Genomic DNA, 17,766 nt, shown 5'->3' on the forward strand with positions numbered 1-17,766 from the left:
GCCGGTGTTGCCTCGCTAACAGTTCCGAAGAAGCCAATCTAGCAGCCGATGAGTGCTCCATCTCTAGATCACCTCATAGATCGTCTGTATCCCTCGGTACGTGTGGGGGTGTCTGTAGCGTGTAACGTGTTACACTGTCATAGACTAGCTATGACCGTGCTGGTATCGTCTTCGACGTGTCATGTCCAGCATCACATCAACGGCAGGCAACATAGTGGTCGTCATCGGCGTATTGTTCTCCAATCTGAGAGGCAGCAGTCATGTTAGTGTTGTTCATAATTATCAACAAGGATGGATAACCAGGGGCTCTCTTAGCATCCTTAATAGCTTGGAGGAGACGAAATATTGGTCTCTCTGGAGCAGGTCCACGATGTTCGTAGACATCACGTTGCTCTTGAGCTGAAACAATAAGCTGCAGAGGACAATGGCTTTGAAACAGTGCTTGATATCCGGACAATGAGTTCCAGTGAGAGTTGAAAGAAAGAAAGTCCGCTTTGTTGCAAGGAAAAAGTGTCGAACACAATATTGTCGTATGGGCCAGGGACTTGCTGCAGCCAACTGATGCATTGTTTTCCGGTGCTGGTTGTTGATTTTCCCAACTATCAGCCTTCGAGGGCGCGTAGGTGAGAATATCAAGGCAGCATTGGCTGGCTAGGCTACGATGCCTCATGACACGATGCCCCGTGACCTCTGATGGCAGATTCCGGAGATGTTGTGTGTTTGCCTGTCCCCACTGATAGGCAACGCTCGGCCGGATTCGGCAAAGCCAAAATAAGCTTAATTGAACATCCTCAACATTGTATATCGTATATATTACTTACAACAGCGAAATCTAACTAGCCAAAATAGATAGCTTTATTGTTTTATAGAGAATTGCGTCGTCAATACTCAATTTGTACACGTTGTACCCATTGTCTTCTTGTAGTATTCAATCTGAAAGGTGGTGGTGTGGATGTAAAAGTCTTTGATGTTCATGGAACTTTCCTGGATAATGGTTTGTTTGCTCCCAAGAGAGACCAGGCAACGCTCTTGATTGTTTGCCTGGAGGCTTTCGTCTGGGAAGTTTCCCTCCCTCCAAATTCTTCGACCCTCCGGCCTCTTCTGCCACCCTCCTCCTCTCCTTTTTAAGCCTCCTCCTCGTCCTCCTCGTCCTTCTCTTCTTTTCATCCCTCGCCCTCTCCCAATTTCTCTTTCTCACCCAACCCTCCTCTCTCCTACCCAACCCTTCTACACTCTTGTTCCATACAACTTCCAGACTCTTGTTCAATACACCTGCACACTCAAGACTCACTTCGACTGACCACCTGAGCATCATCCACGATGAGCTCTCAGGTTCGTCCGTCGTTTTTCTGCAGTCGCCCCAACGGGTCTCTGACCCCCCTCATTGCACTTGACGACTTCCCGGTTGGTGTTACCGTTCGTGGTGTTGGTCGTACCCTCACTCCCAGTGATACCCAGGGCATGATCAGCTGTGGCTCTGCTGAACCTCGCTCCGAGCCGTGGGATCTTGAGGGAGCTGCTCCTGCTGGCCGTGGTGCCATCGCCAGTAACGAAGACCTTGCTGAGCTGCAGAGCGTACTGTTCAAAATCATGGCTGATGACAATGTCTCCACTGAGCTCCGCGGGGCTATCAAGGGAATCCTATACCGCGGCCTTGACACCTCGTACGTCGGTGGCTCGACCCCCACCAAGGCTGTGACCGGTCGTCAATCGACCTCCCCTGGCTATCACGGCAACAACGGCCACTCCGGTCACGGCCATGCTGGCAACGGCAAGCACGTAAGTGACTGATCGATTTCTTTCAGAATAACTCTCGCTGACTGAACTCCACACAGGGCTTCAACGCGAAGAAGGAGTTCTGCTCCTACTGGATCCGTCACGGCGAGTGTGACTACCAGCAGCAGGGTACGTTATATATTGACTGTTCCTCCGCCCTGGTCATCATACTAATCAAACCACTTACAGGTTGCCTGTACAAGCATGAGATGCCGACTGATATCTTCATGCTGGAAAAGCTTGGTCTTCGTGACATTCCTCGCTGGTACCGCGAGAAGTACGACGTCCCGAGTCTGCTGCAAGCCGGCTATGGCAATCAGCATCGTGGACAGCAGCAACAGGCTGCCATCGACCAGCCTCAGCAGCGTGCTATTCAGTACCGCCCCACCGCTAACACTGTGACCAACGCTGGTCCCTCTGCTCACACTGGCCCTGCTGCCAATGCTGGCTCATCCACCAACGCCGGCCCATCCGCTAATGTTGGCCCCTCGACTCACGCTGGGCCATCCCGCAATGCCGCGGCTTCTCGCAACACCGGCACCTTCCGCAACGCCGGCCCCTCGGGCAACAGCAATGCCACTAGCAGGAAGACCAACGCCAATACCAACGGTAACCCCCGTGGTAGCATCAAGGGACGTAACAACCCCAACGCGGGCAAGAATGGTCACCGCGACGATGTGGCTGCACCATCCGTCAACAATGACAGCAATGGCACCCCTAGCAGTGCATCTCCAAACATGAGCAACTCATCGACTTGGAGCATCAGCCCCCGCGGACAGCAACTGCTATTGGCCACCCCGATGGATCGTCCCCTGACTCTGTCGGAAGTCCAGGGCAACCACATCCTGGACAAGGATGGTATCGCCGCCCAACAAGCCCTGGCTGCTCGTCTTCGTGCGCTGACAACCGAAGACGCATATCCGGCGGAAGAGTCGATGAAGCCTCTTTATCGCACCAAGTCGCGCTTCAACTTTGGCGCTGATGGTCATCTGAAGGGTAAGGCAGCCCAGGCCAACCGCACTGGCTTCGACCCGTCCGCCAATCTCGCCAAGCCCGAGACTGGTAAGGAGGCTACTCCCTCTGCCTCGACTTCCATGATCGGTCAGCTCGTCGCCACTTCCGAGCCCATCGATCCCAACGAGCCTCTGTTCTACTGGGGACCCATTGGCCAGCCTGTTCAGCGCCCTGTTATGTATGCTCCCAATGCTTACACCGCAACTCACGCCAACAACCAGAGCATGAATGGCCACAATGCTCAGTTCACCTATCCCTACATGGACCGTCACTAGATTTGCACAGATCATACTCCGAGTCTCTGGACATTTGTCATATTCGACCATACTGCATACTGTGACCATATGAATGAGCAGCGATCTTGATCTTGATCTATGACGAGAATACTTACATGATTTATTTTGTTCAGCCTGGGCATTGCCATGTTTTCCGATCTGAGATATGCCTACATTGCCACCCAAGGTTACATGTCTGATATGATATACCTTATGTCAACTGGCAACTTGAACATTCACGACAACCGAATCCTCGCCCGGCACTGTTTCCTCTTGTGCGGCACCAGATGAGGAAATGAACATGATCAATAACGATGAACGGTTTTGATTTTACGACCCCTAACGATAATGAATGAAGTGTGATACGATGGCGTTCGTGGGGTTATGATCGGTTGTGTGTGTTTTTTGCCTTCTTGCACTTGTATTTTGCTTTTCATTTTTCTGTGTTGGCTTTCGCATTCGGTGTTCTTAATTTTCGTTACGATGAGAAACTTGTCTTGTACCCTTCGGGGTCGCAAGATGTGCTCGTCATGCCGAACCCGAGCAAATGGGAGCGTGCTGGAAGTTAGTTTGTGGGCGAGAGGGAACTCGCCGTCGGAGACCTCCTTTCTTTGGGAGGTAGCTGATAGAGCGGATAGCTTCGCCGTATTCTTTCTGATAGTTGCCTTGCAGGATCTATGATTTATTTTTATTTTTATCTGTTCTCCATTCCAATTGATCAGTATCGTGTAGGTGTAGGTTGATTTAAGCTCAGCATCCATATGCATGACGTGCCACCGAGGTCCCGTGACACCCCGTAAAATGATTGGCTGTGTCTACAGGAAGCCAAGCCCTCCTACATGCTGTAATCCCTATGGATCATACGAAGATTATTATCGATCATTGGGAATTGGCAGCGAGGCGCCGGTACTTGGAACAATAAAAGTGAAGTGGCTATAGTACATTGAGAAAAACAAATAGGGCCGATTAGACCTCCTAGAATATGCGCCCGCGCCTCGCAAATGTCTGATCGCAGTTTTGTCTTACACCCAAAGAAAGAGACCATGCAAAGCATAACTATACATTGCCAATCGGCGTCCCTTACCGACGTGCTGGCCTCTTCGAAGGACGCGCTCCGACCTTGACGGCAACCTTCTCGCGCTCTTCCGCAGCGCGGGCCTTCAGGGCCGGGTTCAGCTCAGGAAGGGCCAGAACGGCTTCGGACACAATCTGGTTGCCGTCCACGATAGCTTCCCGCGAAGATTGAGCGGTGAGTCGCTCCTTGCGGCGCGCAGCCAATTGTTGCCGGCGCTCTTTGGTCATGTTCCACGACTCAGGGAATTGAGGGCGGAACTTGGGCTTGTGGTGGCGCAAGTCAAGAGGAATGTCCGCAAACGCGTCGCCCTTCTTGGCTTCTTGAATCAGCGTGTTGACAACATCGGCCAGGTACCGCTTGTTCTGCGCGCGAGATCCAAATTGCTCGGCAGACATCTTGACGACGTCGGTCTGGGGGTTGTACCGGGGGCCAACCAGCTTCAGGAAAGTCTGGCGCTGGGCCTCCGTAAGGTACTTGGGAGTCAGGTCACGGGATGCAAGCTCCACAACGACCTTGGGTTCAGCAGGGTGCTGCTCACCCATGTATGTAGTGTAGCGGAAGCGGAGGATGTGTGTCTCGGGGGGTAGCGTGAAGGGTTTAGCGAGTTCTGCGATGGAAATCGCGGTCAGCAAGTTCAGGAAGCCGAAAAGCAATTAGAAGGTCCCTTACTGCTCAGCATTGGCATGTCCCAAGCTGCAATACGGGCGTACTCTCTCATCTCCCGATGCAATTCCATCTCGGCATGGGCCATTGAAGTAATTTCGTCGTCTTGAATTTCTTCGTCGCCGTCCTCAACCTGGGCCATCTCGTCTCCATCATCCTCAGCCCAGAAGCCCCGGATCTTAGACCGAACATCTTCGAAACGAATGTCCTCTTGTTTGTCGATCTGGTCAACGCTCTTTTGGATCTCCGCGAAAGCCGCGGCGCGCTTCTCGAGGTCGTTGAAATCGGCCACGATCCGTTGGTTCTCGGCGTCGAAGGCTGCCCGCTCTTCTGGCGACAGCATATCATACATAGATCTCTCCTCCTTGGTCAGAAGGTCGGGCGAATATTCAGGGACTGGTGGGTAGTCCTCCGCTTTAAGTTCCTTCGGGGGTGGAGGGATGACGGGGTCCTCTGTCACGAATCGGAACGGCGAGACTGAAAAGGACCGTGTAGGAACAAACCCTGGCCCCCGATGAGCCAGAACTCGAGCCGAGCGAGTCAATGACCGGGCAACACAAGCCATTGTTGCGAGCGTGGATCTGGATCTGCGCGGATAGGTTGGCGGAAGTACCTTTTTCGATGTTTTCCAATGCCTCGAGTCCGATCCACGCTAGTCCTATTTTAGCACATCACGTGATTTGCTTCATCAACAGCAACGACAGCGACGCGAAAGATGATTCAACCTTCATCTCTTCCTCAGCGTCTTTATCATCCTTCAGAAATACATCCTTGACTCCAAAAATGGTTCAAAAGCTCTGTTTAGTCACCGTGGGTGCTACAGCTCCGTTCGAGAAGCTCATCCAAGCGGTCCTCCATGAGTCGTTCATTGCGGAGCTGGAGAAACACGACTTCACCCGTCTCTTGATCCAGTATGGCAAAGGTGGCCAGCCCATCTTTGATGCCTATCGTGCTGAGTATGAGAATGGCAAAATTGTCCATGATATTCAAATTGGTGGTTTCGACCTTCGCCCCAACATGACCTCATGTCTGTGCATGGTCCGAGAGGACCCGTCCATCGGCCAGGAGCTTGGAATGATGATCAGCCATGCCGGTGAGTAGTTCATTCTAATTTTGTGAAATCTAATTCCACAAAAATTGATATTGACAACCTGACAGGTACTGGCTCAATCTTGGACGCCCTTCGTGCGGGCTTGCCACTCGTCATTGTTCCAAACCCTGATCTCGCCAACAACCACCAACAGGAACTTGCCGAATTTCTGGCCGAGGCGGGATATGCAATCGTTGGAAAACTCGAGTGAGACTTCTCTTCTAGCCTTTGTCTGAAAGGGCACCATAGCATCTAACAAGCTGTCTAGTGATATCCCTAGTGTTGTTGGCCAAGCAGCACAGCGGGGTGACCAGGCGCCCTTGTTCCGCCGAGACAATGGGGATCGCTCGATCATGACCATGTCAGATGAACTGTCATGGGTGGACTGAGCATGTTGTGTCTGTGTTGAGTGCATGCAATCACGAGGATTTGCATGACCAGATTTATCCGCTCGATGGGTAAGTCACTCTCTGCTTCAGCGTGATGATGAGATATGACACCGCAGTGATAGTTGCTGATACTCTACTTATGAATAGTGCGTTTTGTCTTCCCTGTCAATACCTTGCAGTGTTTGGAGTTTCCTTTGCCCATGCAGCATAATGGGAAGACATAACTCACCATCGAGCCCCACTACACAACACTCTGGCCGAAATAGCACGTCCAGTCATTGCTTGCCCGACCCCCTGTCCCCTTCTTCCCCCCATGGCCTTTCATCCTGTTTGTCTAAATGCCAGACACTAGTCACTACCAACACAGCTGTCTCTCACTTTTCTGCTCAGCCGACGGCAGGAATTTGGGATAGACGCCTGTTTGATCACTTGTACTGGGCTGATGAGATATGGGGCCAAACGAGCCTACGAGTACACGCGAAGATGTAATGAGGAAATGCGAGATACCCCCTTCAAATATCACTATTAATGCCAATACGATTCCGAACCCGTTAAGGTCGATATCCATAGTATCTTTTTACAGAGCTTCTAGACTATCCATACATGTTTGCTAGGCTTAAGTTAGGGGGCCTCGCTAGCTGAAGTAGTACTTCCACCAGGCGGACTACAGTTAGAAAAAACGAGGATACTTGTCATAATCAAGAGTAGCATCAAAAATCCATTCCAATCCATGCAATGTGAACAGAGTAAATTATAGATATGTGTACTAACAATACGATCAATCAGCCTTCCAGATGGGCCAGTCAGAGATGGACGGGACCCCATCGGGAACCATCATTGGCCCAAGCTTCTTGTTGACAACTCCCGACGCGAAGCCGCAGAGTCCTCTCCACTCCTGACGCCCTCATCACGGTTGAACATTGTCGCCCAGCATTGAAACTGTACATGTTTCTTTGTCTTCAATCACACCCCTGATATCCTGAGCCGTTGATCCCAGGCCGTGGGGCCGTCTCAACTACCTTGCGCCTCGACCTCCCGACCCCCGAATTCCCTCCTTCATACCCTCTCCCCGCAATGGCAGAGGCTACCCTTCACAACGTGCCGATTGTCATTGACAATGGCAGCGGCACCATTCGAGCTGGATTTGCAGGCGAGGAAATTCCGTCATGTTATTTCCCGTCGTTTGTCGGTCGCCCCAAACACCCGCGGGTCATGGCCGGCGGTCTGGAGGGCGATTCATTCATCGGCCAGCGCGCGCAGGACCTCCGCGGTCTGCTGAAGATCAGATATCCACTCGAGCATGGAATTGTCACAAATTGGGAGGACATGGAGTCGATTTGGCACTACGTCTACGAGAACGAGCTCAAGACCCTCCCCGAGGAGCACCCCGTGCTGCTCACCGAACCGCCGTTGAACCCTCGCGCAAACCGCGATATGGCCGCCCAGCTTATGTTTGAGGCTTTCAACGTACCCGCACTCTACATGTCTATTCAGGCAGTGTTATCTCTGTACGCGTCCGGCCGCACGACTGGTGTGGTCCTGGACTCCGGAGATGGTGTCTCCCACGCTGTGCCGGTGTTCGAAGGCTTCGCTATCCCCAACAGTATCAGGAGAATCGACGTGGCCGGTCGCGATGTCACAGAACAGATGCAATTGCTCTTGCGAAAAGCTGGCCACGTGCTGCACACCAGCGCCGAGAAGGAGGTCGTTCGGATGATCAAGGAGAAGGTCTGTTACGTATCGCTTGACCCGAAGCGCGAAGAGAAGGAGTGGATGAACAGCTACCACAAGTCGGATGCCAAGGCAATTGACTATACACTACCTGACGGCCACAAGATTAAGGTGAGTCTTGTCAACGTACCTGATGTAAAACGTGGAGATACCCCTTTACTGACCTATGTTCTTTCTTTCTTGTCAGATCGGCCAAGAACGCTATCGCGCCCCTGAAATCCTCTTCGATCCTGAACTGATCGGTCTCGAATACCCCGGTGTGCACCAAATCGTTCAAGATGCCATCACTCGTACCGACCTTGACCTTCGCAAATCCTTATACCTCAACATTGTTCTCTCTGGTGGTTCAACGCTGTGCAAGAACTTCCCAGACCGTCTGATGCGTGAAATTAAACGACTTGCCGTCGAGGATATGAAGATCCGGATCTCTGCGCCTGCGGAGCGCAAGTACACGACCTGGATTGGTGGTAGCATTCTTGCTGGTCTGAGCACTTTCAGAAAGGTAACTCTAATTCCAGATAAACAATATCGCCTGAAACCGGTTCGCTAATATGGTTGTTTTACAGATGTGGGTGAGCGCGGACGAGTGGCATGAGGACCCCGAGATCATCTTCAAGCGATTCGCATAAACTAGCATCTTTTTGAATTACCGAAGAACGGGGCAACTACCACTGCTTCGTATGCTTTTTCCTGGTGCACTCCCTCGGTGCCCAGTCGACCTCGACGCCATTGCAAACGTGGCAACCTACGAAAATCCTCATCCCACCTGTGTCCGCCGATAAAAATGGGAATCCCTTTCTCAGACTAATTCCATGGCTGTGAATAGATGCCTTCGTTTTTGGAGCAGGCCGCACAGAGTGGGTCCCAAGTGATCAGTGTTCACTTCGTCCCATATTGAGTTCGAGTCGCGTGCGACTTTTGATACCCCTTGCCCCATCATATCTCTCCAATCTCCCTGGCCCATATCTTGTTTATGTGATACGCCATTTTGGCCCCATGTCGATGAGCCTCCCGATTTGTGCAAATACAACTTGTTTCTTCTTTCTGTGTTCATTTGGAGTTCTGTGATCTGAAGGAGTCGGTTGTATACGGTGGTTTCTACATACTTTCAAGATAAGCTATTTCTCAATGAACTTTAGATAATCCACATATCGTCCATATGTCAGTCTTCGTAATACCGAGGATTATCAAGGACTTGGAAGCTTCCAACCAAGGTTCCCAAAACTTCGAGGCACTGGGGAGGAGTATTGGAGATGATAGGGCGAACAAGCCAACGAGGTGCGGGATTTTTGACTAAGGATCGCATGCGTTATGTTTTTCCCCCTCTTTACCTCTATACTCGATTCTTCGTGACGATGCTCATTCCTCTTGGCAGTATATACTAAGTGTGTATGGAATCAGCCACAGGACTCACAAGCCACAAAAGCCATGAGTGGAAGCTGCCGCGAGAATTTGACTAAGCATAATCACCAGCCCCACCTGAGAGCCTCAGTGGGCCGATTTTCTGGTTCGAGCTTCCCATCTTGGCATTGAACCATATGCATAAGAAACGAGAACTCGGCATGTTTTCCTTTCTTGTGAAAAATTCTGTTACTACTCTGTACGTGCTAGTCCTTGTCAAAATCTCAATGTGTGGGTCGGTGAGACCTGACCGCTAAAGAAAGGATTGGGCAAGGCAAAGCGAGCTCGTATTCTCAAGCATATGGTAAACAGATCCCAGCTGAAACAATCGTGTCATAAGCCACAGGTTGAATAACAAATGGTCAGCTTCAATCGTTCATCGGTTTCATGTCCATCAATTCTGTGTATAGGCATTCCCATTGGTGCAATGAATGCTGGTGCGTACGGGGGGCCTCCCGATCGACGATATTTTCTACATCGATAATATACAAGCATGCCGCATCTGTGGGTAGATTGGCCAGTTATCTGGTGGATCTCTATTGGATCTCTAGAAATGGCAATTGTGCCGAGAAGTGATCAGTCCAACATATTCAGCCCCGAGGGGAAATCTTTGCCTCGTCTTCTACCTTGGTTTTTTATCTCTTAGCACTACCTGCGGTAGTCTTCGTTGTCATATTTTATTGTCCTGCTTCAAATTGCCATCAGCTATGGGCATTAAGGGGGCATCTGCCTCGCAAGACCTCCCTGGCATGGAAGATCAACGCGATGTCCAACCTTTCTTAGACGAATATGGCCTGGAGTATACACCGGATGGACAGTTCATCCGCTGGTCGTTTTCAAATAAAAAGCACCCTCGGAATTGGCCGGCGTCACGGAAGATCTACGATACTGGGTTGATCATCTTCTTGGATCTTTTCACGTATGGATCCCCACAGCGATCTTGAAAGGATTCCTTTATAAGATTTTTTTCTACCTGATCGGCCACTCGACTGACAACAACACAACATATAGGACATCGGTTAGCACTGCTGGGGTAAGCCAACGTCACTCCAACCCACTCCTGGTTAACCTAACACGCACTGTAGAGCGCGGCGGCAGACCATGCTCGTGATGAGTTTGGACTCAGTAAGACACTTGCTGTCTTCCTTTTCGTCTCTCTGTCAGTCTCGCTCCTCTCCGTGAACGTTTCCATATTAACCTCTTGCCACACTGAATAGTTCTCTAGTCGGCCAAATGATCGGCGGTATTATCTTTCCAGCTTGCTCCGAAGCATTTGGTCGAAAGAACCTTTACATCGTCAGCACTGGTCTATTCAGTATATTTTGCCTAATCGTAGGCGTGGTCCCTTCGATCGCCGCAGTCGCAATCGGTCGCTTCTTATCGGGCTTCCTTTCCGCTATACCAGCAGTCGTTGTTGCTGGCAGTATTGAAGATATGTACAATGCCAAAGATCGGGTGTGGTTCATCTTCCTGTGGGCGGTTGTTGCAAATATGGGCCTAGCATTAGGGCCCATCATGAGCATTTATATCATAGCCCGCTTGAGCTGGTAAGAGCACTTCTTTTAAACACTTCTGTTCGAGGCTAACTGTCCAAGGCGATGGGTATTCCGCATCTCCGCGATTGTAACCGCTATCATCACGCTCCTCCTATTCGGCATTCGCGAATCGCGCCCATCTTTGGTTCTGGAAAAGCAGGTTGCAAGACTACGCAGTGAAAGTGGCATCACAAATCTGAAGGCATTGAACCCAGACCACACCCCCGATCTGAAGACCTTCATCCGTCTTAGTCTCTTCCGTCCGATTCACCTCTTCTTCACAGAGCCTATCGTCTTCATGGTAGCAATCATGAGCGCAGTGGCATTTGCATTGATATACCTATTCACGGAAGCCTTGCCGCCGATCTACATGTCAATGGGGTTCTCAACGACATCTTCCTATTTACCCTTTTTGGCAATCTGCATCGGTATATTGTTTGGACTACTCACCCGCATACAAGACCACCGGATCATCCTAAGATATCAAGAACAGGGCATTCCACTCGAGCCAGAACACAAACTCCTCGGGTTTTCTATCGGTGCACCTATTCTCGCCGTGGGATTATGGTGGTTTGCATGGACCATTCCACCAGCAGTGCACGTTCACTGGCTTATATCCACAGCCGCACTTATTCTCATTGGATATGCCGTCAACGAATTCGATTCTGTCTTGGCGGGTTATCTGGCCGATAGCTATATGGGCTACGCGGCTAGTGGTTTTGCAGCAGTTCAACTCCTGCGGTCCTCGATGTCGGCTGCTTTCCCGTTGTTTGCGACGGATATGTTCGATGCGTTAGGCGCGAATGTGGCGTCGTCGATTTTGGCTGCTCTTGCTACCGTTTTTTGTATCGTTCCACCGCTTTTTAATAGACATGGAAGGCGGATTCGAGGTCTTAGCAAGTTTGCTAAGCATAGCTTGCAGGTCTACCGGGAGAATGGGGTTGATAAGCATGGGTTTTGAAGACCGTTCGGTGGTGATGATGATTGCGCATAAATACATCTCACGGACGGGCGGTACCTTCTCACTACCAAGCAGCTAGTCACCAAGGAACTCCCGTCCTCAGGTGCTTTGTGTTCGTTGTTTATCTTGTCAGTATCGGTGATATAGTCACCAAGTACTGACACATGCAGAGGATCATTCAATCATCCCTCGAGTGCTAGGTTGTGCTCTCGTTTGAGCAGGCTTTATGATCCAAATTGAGGAGCCGTCGCCTCTTGCATAGTGCATCGACAAGATTGCAGCATGTTCAAACCGAAGGATGGCAAGATGTAGCTCCACCCGAGAGCGGATGTGGATCTACAGAGGGAACAATATACGAAGACAAAACATGATAGAAGAATATAGAGCACATATAGAAGGGATTCAAAGAATCATAGCATAATTTGATATGGACAAAATAGTAGTGACAGCTTCATGCCTGGTCTGTCAGGCAACTGCTTGATACTCCTAAGAATTATTCTTCCGCTCCGTAGTCTTAATGATGGAGTTTGTAGATCATGTGATGTGGTATGATTCACCGATTATCAGCATCACCAAATTGGGTGTAAAACTGACGTAGATTCAAATAATGAATTTTCCAAATTACGAGTCCAAAAACCTATGGGGTACTTGTTTCTGCAGAAACCAAGCACAGCAGACCGCTCCCTATAGTAGCCAAAAAAGGCAGGAACTGGAAGAACAGCACAGGGAGGCAAAATTAAACTATACAATAGACTACGAACGGGTCAGGGGGCGTGGCCAAGTACAGAAGGAACACGATTTTTCAAGTCATATGACAGGCCTATTAGAAAGGAGATCATCGAAACAAAAAAAAATCATTTTTCCCAGGCACATCCGTATTCAATTGCAACAAAACCAAACTACATCATACCCTGGAAACCCATCTAAAATTAAGACACGGAGCGTTGCCTCTAGAGGTATCGGTCAAGGTGGATGGGGATTACTACAGTAGAAAAAATTTTCCAAGTCCACGCATCAGGCCAAACGTGAGTCAAAAAAGAGGCGACAAAACGGTTGTCCTCGCCTATCCCCGGCTACGATGGTGACGCTGGCCCAGTGCCACCACATCCGTCGGAGCCGACCGACAATGTCGCCATCTGGTGGATCCACCGAACAAAGAGCATGTCGCAACGCGCTTACTGTTGTACAGTGGTTTGCACGAACCTACAATGAACCTCGACTCATCTACTAGAATTTACTAGAACAAAGAATGGAAATAAGGTTTTGATGTCAAAGAATAGTAGCCTCGGTAGGCTTGGAAAATTCATTGTTGGGCCCAGAGCTAGAAAGTAGTAGCAGTGGCGCGATTGGGGGAATATGTTAAAACAAAGAGTAGGATGCGGTCGCTTGAAAAACGCGCAAAGCTAGAAAGGCAAATACATGGGGACTCCGGTGGCCCGATGCCAAATGCGAATGAGGTTTAAACTAAAGAAAAGCATAATGCCCTCAAATAGCGCAATCCGGCAAACAAAGGAAAAACGTGCCCGAAACCTAGCATATGCAAGGATGCAAGAGCCTCTCTACCAGTTTTGGCAGTGACAAGCCCGGGGAATTAGGAAGATAGGAGTCAAGAAATAATAACGCCGATCCCATGAGTGGTTCGGAAGATGTTTGGATGGAGGAGTCTTTCGCGCAAAAGATTTGCAAAAGAGGACATAGAAAACCCTCCCTCGGCAGGGAGTGCACTGTAAGAAAGAAACATAGAAAGATGCGGTTTGAAGCGTCGCGGGAACAGGGGTATCGGGCGACGGGTAATGGGGCAAAAAGTGTAGACGTTGAGAAATAGAGAAACGGGTTGTTGAAAAGAAAATCCGCCGCAAGTGGTCTTTGTTTAAAGAACCATCCCATCTCGTCCCCGAAGTTGCGAGTTCTTTGAGAAAAAGTGTCCGATCCGCGTGATTAAAAACGAAGGCGATAGGTTGAAAGAAACAAAAGGCCGAAGATGGCGAAAGCAAAAACTTTTTTTTTGGTGTTGGTCGTGAATATCATGTCATCGTCAATGATTAAGGCGAGGTCTCCCTAAGCGGTACCCTTGAGCTTGCCCCAGCCCTTCTCGAGGCCACGGCGAGCCATGTCGCGGGCACGATCAGCCACGGAGCCAGTGCTGCTGGCGGTGTTGGTGCTGGTGGAAGAGTACTTGCGGCTCAGGCTGCAATTTGAGGCGTCGTCACGGTAGATCATGTTGCCAGCACCGCCACGACCAACGTGGTAGACGGGAGCTGCACGGCGGAGGTCACGCTCGAGTTCCTCATCGAAGCTGAAGATGGCACGCTCGCTGCTGCTGTGGACGTTGCCGGCACCGCCACGGCCGGAGGTGAAAGTAGTAGGCGCGCGCGAGTCGAGGCGAGTCAACGAGGCTGGGCCGGTGGCAGTTCGAGAGTCGGTGGTCTTGGTATTCTTGAGGCTGATGACATTGCCACTGCCTCCACGGCCAGTGTAAACAGCAGGGCGAGTGGTGTGAGGCACCGAGGGGTGCGGTTCGATCACGCGGTAACTTGATGTCCTTGCGGAAGGCATGGTGATGGTTGTGTGTGTTGGTTGTTTTGAGATGTGAGAGATCTGTATCTGGGAAGTATGTAGCTGCGGCGCAACTATAGAGAGTTCAAGTCCATATGCAGGAAGCAAGATTGGAATTGCAGAGCAAGTGTAGTGAAGCAAGCTCGAGTGAAGCGAGAAAAATTTGCAGGTTCAGATTATGGAGCACATCGTGGATCATGGCGGGGAGGCTACAGTTTTATAGAGGGGGGCCATGGAGTCATTCAGGTCTCGCAGGCCATTGTGAGTTGTGGCCAGGCACGACATCCACGGGTCACACGCTGCTTTGCGGTGGGGCCCTTTGGCTGTGGGGATTTTTTTCGAGTTTTTTTTTTTTTTTTTTTTTTTTCTATTTTTTCCTCTACCAAAAGAATTTTCTCACGGCTGGCGTCATGGGAGTAAAGAGGCAAGAGTTTTGGACCATTTTGGGAATGACGGCCCAATGAGTCAGCGTTGTTGATGCCTTAGTAACAGGGTGTCCACCGAATCTGCCAGAAAATTAGGTGCAACCAGTGGCCGTGTGGCCGCTCACCTGACCCTGACTGGTTCATTCCCAAACTCCACAATTGTCGCAATCCCTCGCTGCTTTAATTCCCCCAAGTTCCCAGCCCAGCAACGCCGTCATGGCCGTGGTCATCTGACTCCGCTCACCTCCCCATTAAAGCCCCGTCTTCACGTAACAGAAATGGGCGGGCCCGCCAATCATCATGCACGGCGTCTAAAAACAGGGATGGCCGGCGGGTTCGTGGCCGCTAACGAGGTTTTCATTACCCCCAGGAAACCCTCAAAAAACCTCGCACATCGTGTCCAGACTCGTCCACCACGCTGGCCGTATTACAACCCCCCGTTCACCGCATCCCTCGCGCCCTCGTGGCTCGGCTCGACACTCTGGCGCTCTCTCACGTCAGGTGTGCTAAGCTGTTCACTCAGCATTTGACAATAGTTCATGCCCATTATTGGTCTCCCGCAATACGCAGGCCACGATGGTGGTAATGTCGCCATTGACAGTAGTCCTGAGGACCCCGTGTGACCCCCCAAATGACTGGTTGAGAATGCCACCAGCCATAATTGCATCATCCCGGGCCGGCCGTCGTGGACAATCCAGTCATCCAGTGGGTTTCGCGGAGATGCTCAACCGCTTTGTCTTGCGACATCTGAGCACATAATTGAGGACATCGTTGGTCTCCCTGTCGTGCTACGACACAAGCAATGAGGCATTTCCATCTAGTCCGCATGGTCACATTGAGCACGCCCGCGCTTTTCCTCAATTCCCTGTTCTCCGTATATTCTATGGATTGTACGGTGTACCCCAAGCCACCGTCGCTAATTGTATTGTATAACTATTGTACAAGTCCTATACAAAAGTGGATCAATTGTATTTTCAGGGGGTCCGCCGATCCAAAGCACGATGACCCCATCGCACTGAATCAGCCCTGAACACGCTGCGGGATATTTTCTCCTTCCCCTCGCACCACTCGGTCGATCGGGTCTAGGGCCTACAGCATTTAGTTCACGCCGGTACCTGAGGCCTAGGAGATCATCCGCGTCGCAAATTCACGCACCCCTCCTACCCCCTTGTCTAGTGCCTCGACATTGTACATCGTGACTTGGCAGTCCAATATTCCACCCCTCTAGCCCTATGCCCAGATCAATGCCCAGCGACGCCGAGCATTTCTCCCTATAGCCTCCTTGCAATTCCCAATAATTGCAAATACCGACAGGAGATCCTACCGTAATAGCTGTGGCTCGGCAAACACCCCCTGGAAGCAAAAAAAAAACTCTGGATCGAATTACCCTAAAGGGGTATGGCGTTCCCCAGATCAAGTCCGCCAGTGGGGAAAACATGACGAAATGCGCCCGTAAAAAGCAACTGAGAGAAAAATTCTGCGTGCTCATGGGACTTGGACCTGCTGAATGGCCGACAGATCCGAGTCCGGTGGTTTTAGCCAATCACCACTCGGCGGCAGCTCGTGCATGGCTCTTTTGCTTTGCTTATGGCCTTTTCCCCAGATTTTCCTTTCTTTCCCCAGACTCCGACAGGACTTGCTCTGTTCGTTTAGGTCTCGACATGCTTACTCTGGATAGAGAAAGCCCAACCCAACCTAAACTGAGACTATACAAATGATCGCCCTGCAGATTATTTGTCCCTCCCCTTTGAAAATTGATCACGCTTGCACCTAAACTAGTCCAGGTGCAGGCCCCGTGATGCCCGCCAAAGACGGGTTTTTGATTTTGAGGGGGCGCATTGCAACTTGCCCTGGCAGTGGCACCGTGGCACTCGCAGTTTTACCTCGGAGTCCCCCGCGCGCACCATCTCCAACTTTTGTCGGCGCCCACAGCCGAGGAGAATGACTCCCGCCCTACTTGAACTATGGTTTGCAAAGAATGGCTGACTGACCGACTGACTGCTGAATGACTCTTTGGGTCATGTGGCCTGTTTTCTAGAAGTTATTGAATCTTGACCACCTTCTATTCACGGTAGAGTTTCACCATTCGTTTCCAGATCCAGATCCAATCCAGGATTCTATTTCCCCCCTGGTCGAATCTCTGACGCAGGTTTGACACTAGGGGGGCAGACGTTCCCAACGTTATTTTAGATTTTAGAATCTTGAAGAATGAATTAGACTCTACCCCAACCCTCCCCTCAGTCAATTATACTACTGTTCTCCCCACAATCCAAAAGCGGCATTAACCACAACCCTCACACTACTCCTCATAGAAGACACATATTACCTACTGCAGTATACCTATCTCGTAATAACATTCCCCAACCCTCCATCCCACAGATCACATCACATCAGAATTCCCCAATTCTCACCTCATCCAGATTCCACACGAGAAACATGCAGTGGATCCATTCAAGGAACCAAGGCCAACGCAACTCCCACGTTATTATCTAATACCGAAGCATCATGACACATCGAAATCCCTTGGCTGCAGGTCGAGACCCCCGGTAGACCTGCCGATGATCCTGGACCGGCTACCTGCCGGGTAGCCTTGATACCGATGACGCAAGATGTTGGGATACTGCGAGGGTAGGGAAAGCTCTTGTAGAGTGAAAGATGTGTGCATCAGAATCGCTTACACTTGGCCCTGGTCTTGGGCTTTCTGATATGATGCGCGATTTTATGAGCTCGTTGTGAATGCTATACTATGCTACACTATAGATATGCACACGTAGCTGGTATCGTGAGATGTGTCCTACGTATAATATGGCGACAGCGAATCACGCAAAATGGTTGAACGTACCGATTTGGGCACAGCGCTTCCCTGCTCGTTACA

General features: G+C 50.5%; 6 protein-coding genes across 6 annotated transcripts; 4 read left to right on the forward strand and 2 right to left on the reverse strand.

The window, feature by feature from the left end:
- Positions 1–1,320: 1,320 nt before the first annotated feature.
- Positions 1,321–3,065, forward strand: N7496_002476 (uncharacterized protein; the record flags this gene model as incomplete). Its single annotated transcript, XM_056695407.1, has 3 exons — positions 1,321–1,779; positions 1,836–1,905; positions 1,966–3,065. The coding sequence occupies 3 exons, from the start codon at positions 1,321–1,323 to the stop codon at positions 3,063–3,065; spliced, it is 1,629 nt and encodes a 542-aa protein (XP_056557619.1).
- A 1,080-nt stretch (positions 3,066–4,145) lies between these two features.
- N7496_002477 (mitochondrial 37S ribosomal protein mS35) lies at positions 4,146–5,368 on the reverse strand (the record flags this gene model as incomplete). Its single annotated transcript, XM_056695408.1, has 2 exons — positions 4,146–4,747; positions 4,810–5,368. The coding sequence occupies 2 exons, from the start codon at positions 5,366–5,368 to the stop codon at positions 4,146–4,148; spliced, it is 1,161 nt and encodes a 386-aa protein (XP_056557620.1).
- A 218-nt stretch (positions 5,369–5,586) lies between these two features.
- On the forward strand, positions 5,587–6,282 carry alg13 (N-acetylglucosaminyldiphosphodolichol N-acetylglucosaminyltransferase catalytic subunit ALG13; the record flags this gene model as incomplete). Its single annotated transcript, XM_056695409.1, has 3 exons — positions 5,587–5,896; positions 5,962–6,100; positions 6,162–6,282. 3 exons carry the CDS (start codon positions 5,587–5,589, stop codon positions 6,280–6,282), a joined length of 570 nt encoding a protein of 189 aa, XP_056557621.1.
- A 1,074-nt stretch (positions 6,283–7,356) lies between these two features.
- On the forward strand, positions 7,357–8,642 carry N7496_002479 (actin-related protein ArpA; the record flags this gene model as incomplete). Its single annotated transcript, XM_056695410.1, has 3 exons — positions 7,357–8,124; positions 8,201–8,515; positions 8,580–8,642. 3 exons carry the CDS (start codon positions 7,357–7,359, stop codon positions 8,640–8,642), a joined length of 1,146 nt encoding a protein of 381 aa, XP_056557622.1.
- Positions 8,643–10,121: 1,479 nt separating this feature from the next.
- Positions 10,122–11,910, forward strand: N7496_002480 (uncharacterized protein; the record flags this gene model as incomplete). Its single annotated transcript, XM_056695411.1, has 5 exons — positions 10,122–10,333; positions 10,426–10,447; positions 10,500–10,573; positions 10,632–10,961; positions 11,010–11,910. 5 exons carry the CDS (start codon positions 10,122–10,124, stop codon positions 11,908–11,910), a joined length of 1,539 nt encoding a protein of 512 aa, XP_056557623.1.
- A 2,058-nt stretch (positions 11,911–13,968) lies between these two features.
- N7496_002481 (DUF3602 domain-containing protein) lies at positions 13,969–14,466 on the reverse strand (the record flags this gene model as incomplete). The annotated part of the gene is made up of 1 exon (XM_056695412.1): positions 13,969–14,466. One exon carries the CDS (start codon positions 14,464–14,466, stop codon positions 13,969–13,971), a length of 498 nt encoding a protein of 165 aa, XP_056557624.1.
- Between the last annotated feature and the right edge of the window lie 3,300 nt (positions 14,467–17,766).

Source organism: Penicillium cataractarum (assembly GCF_028827025.1).
Source record: "Penicillium cataractarum strain IBT 29864 chromosome Unknown utg000002l, whole genome shotgun sequence".
In the NCBI taxonomy this organism is placed as follows: domain Eukaryota; kingdom Fungi; phylum Ascomycota; class Eurotiomycetes; order Eurotiales; family Aspergillaceae; genus Penicillium; species Penicillium cataractarum.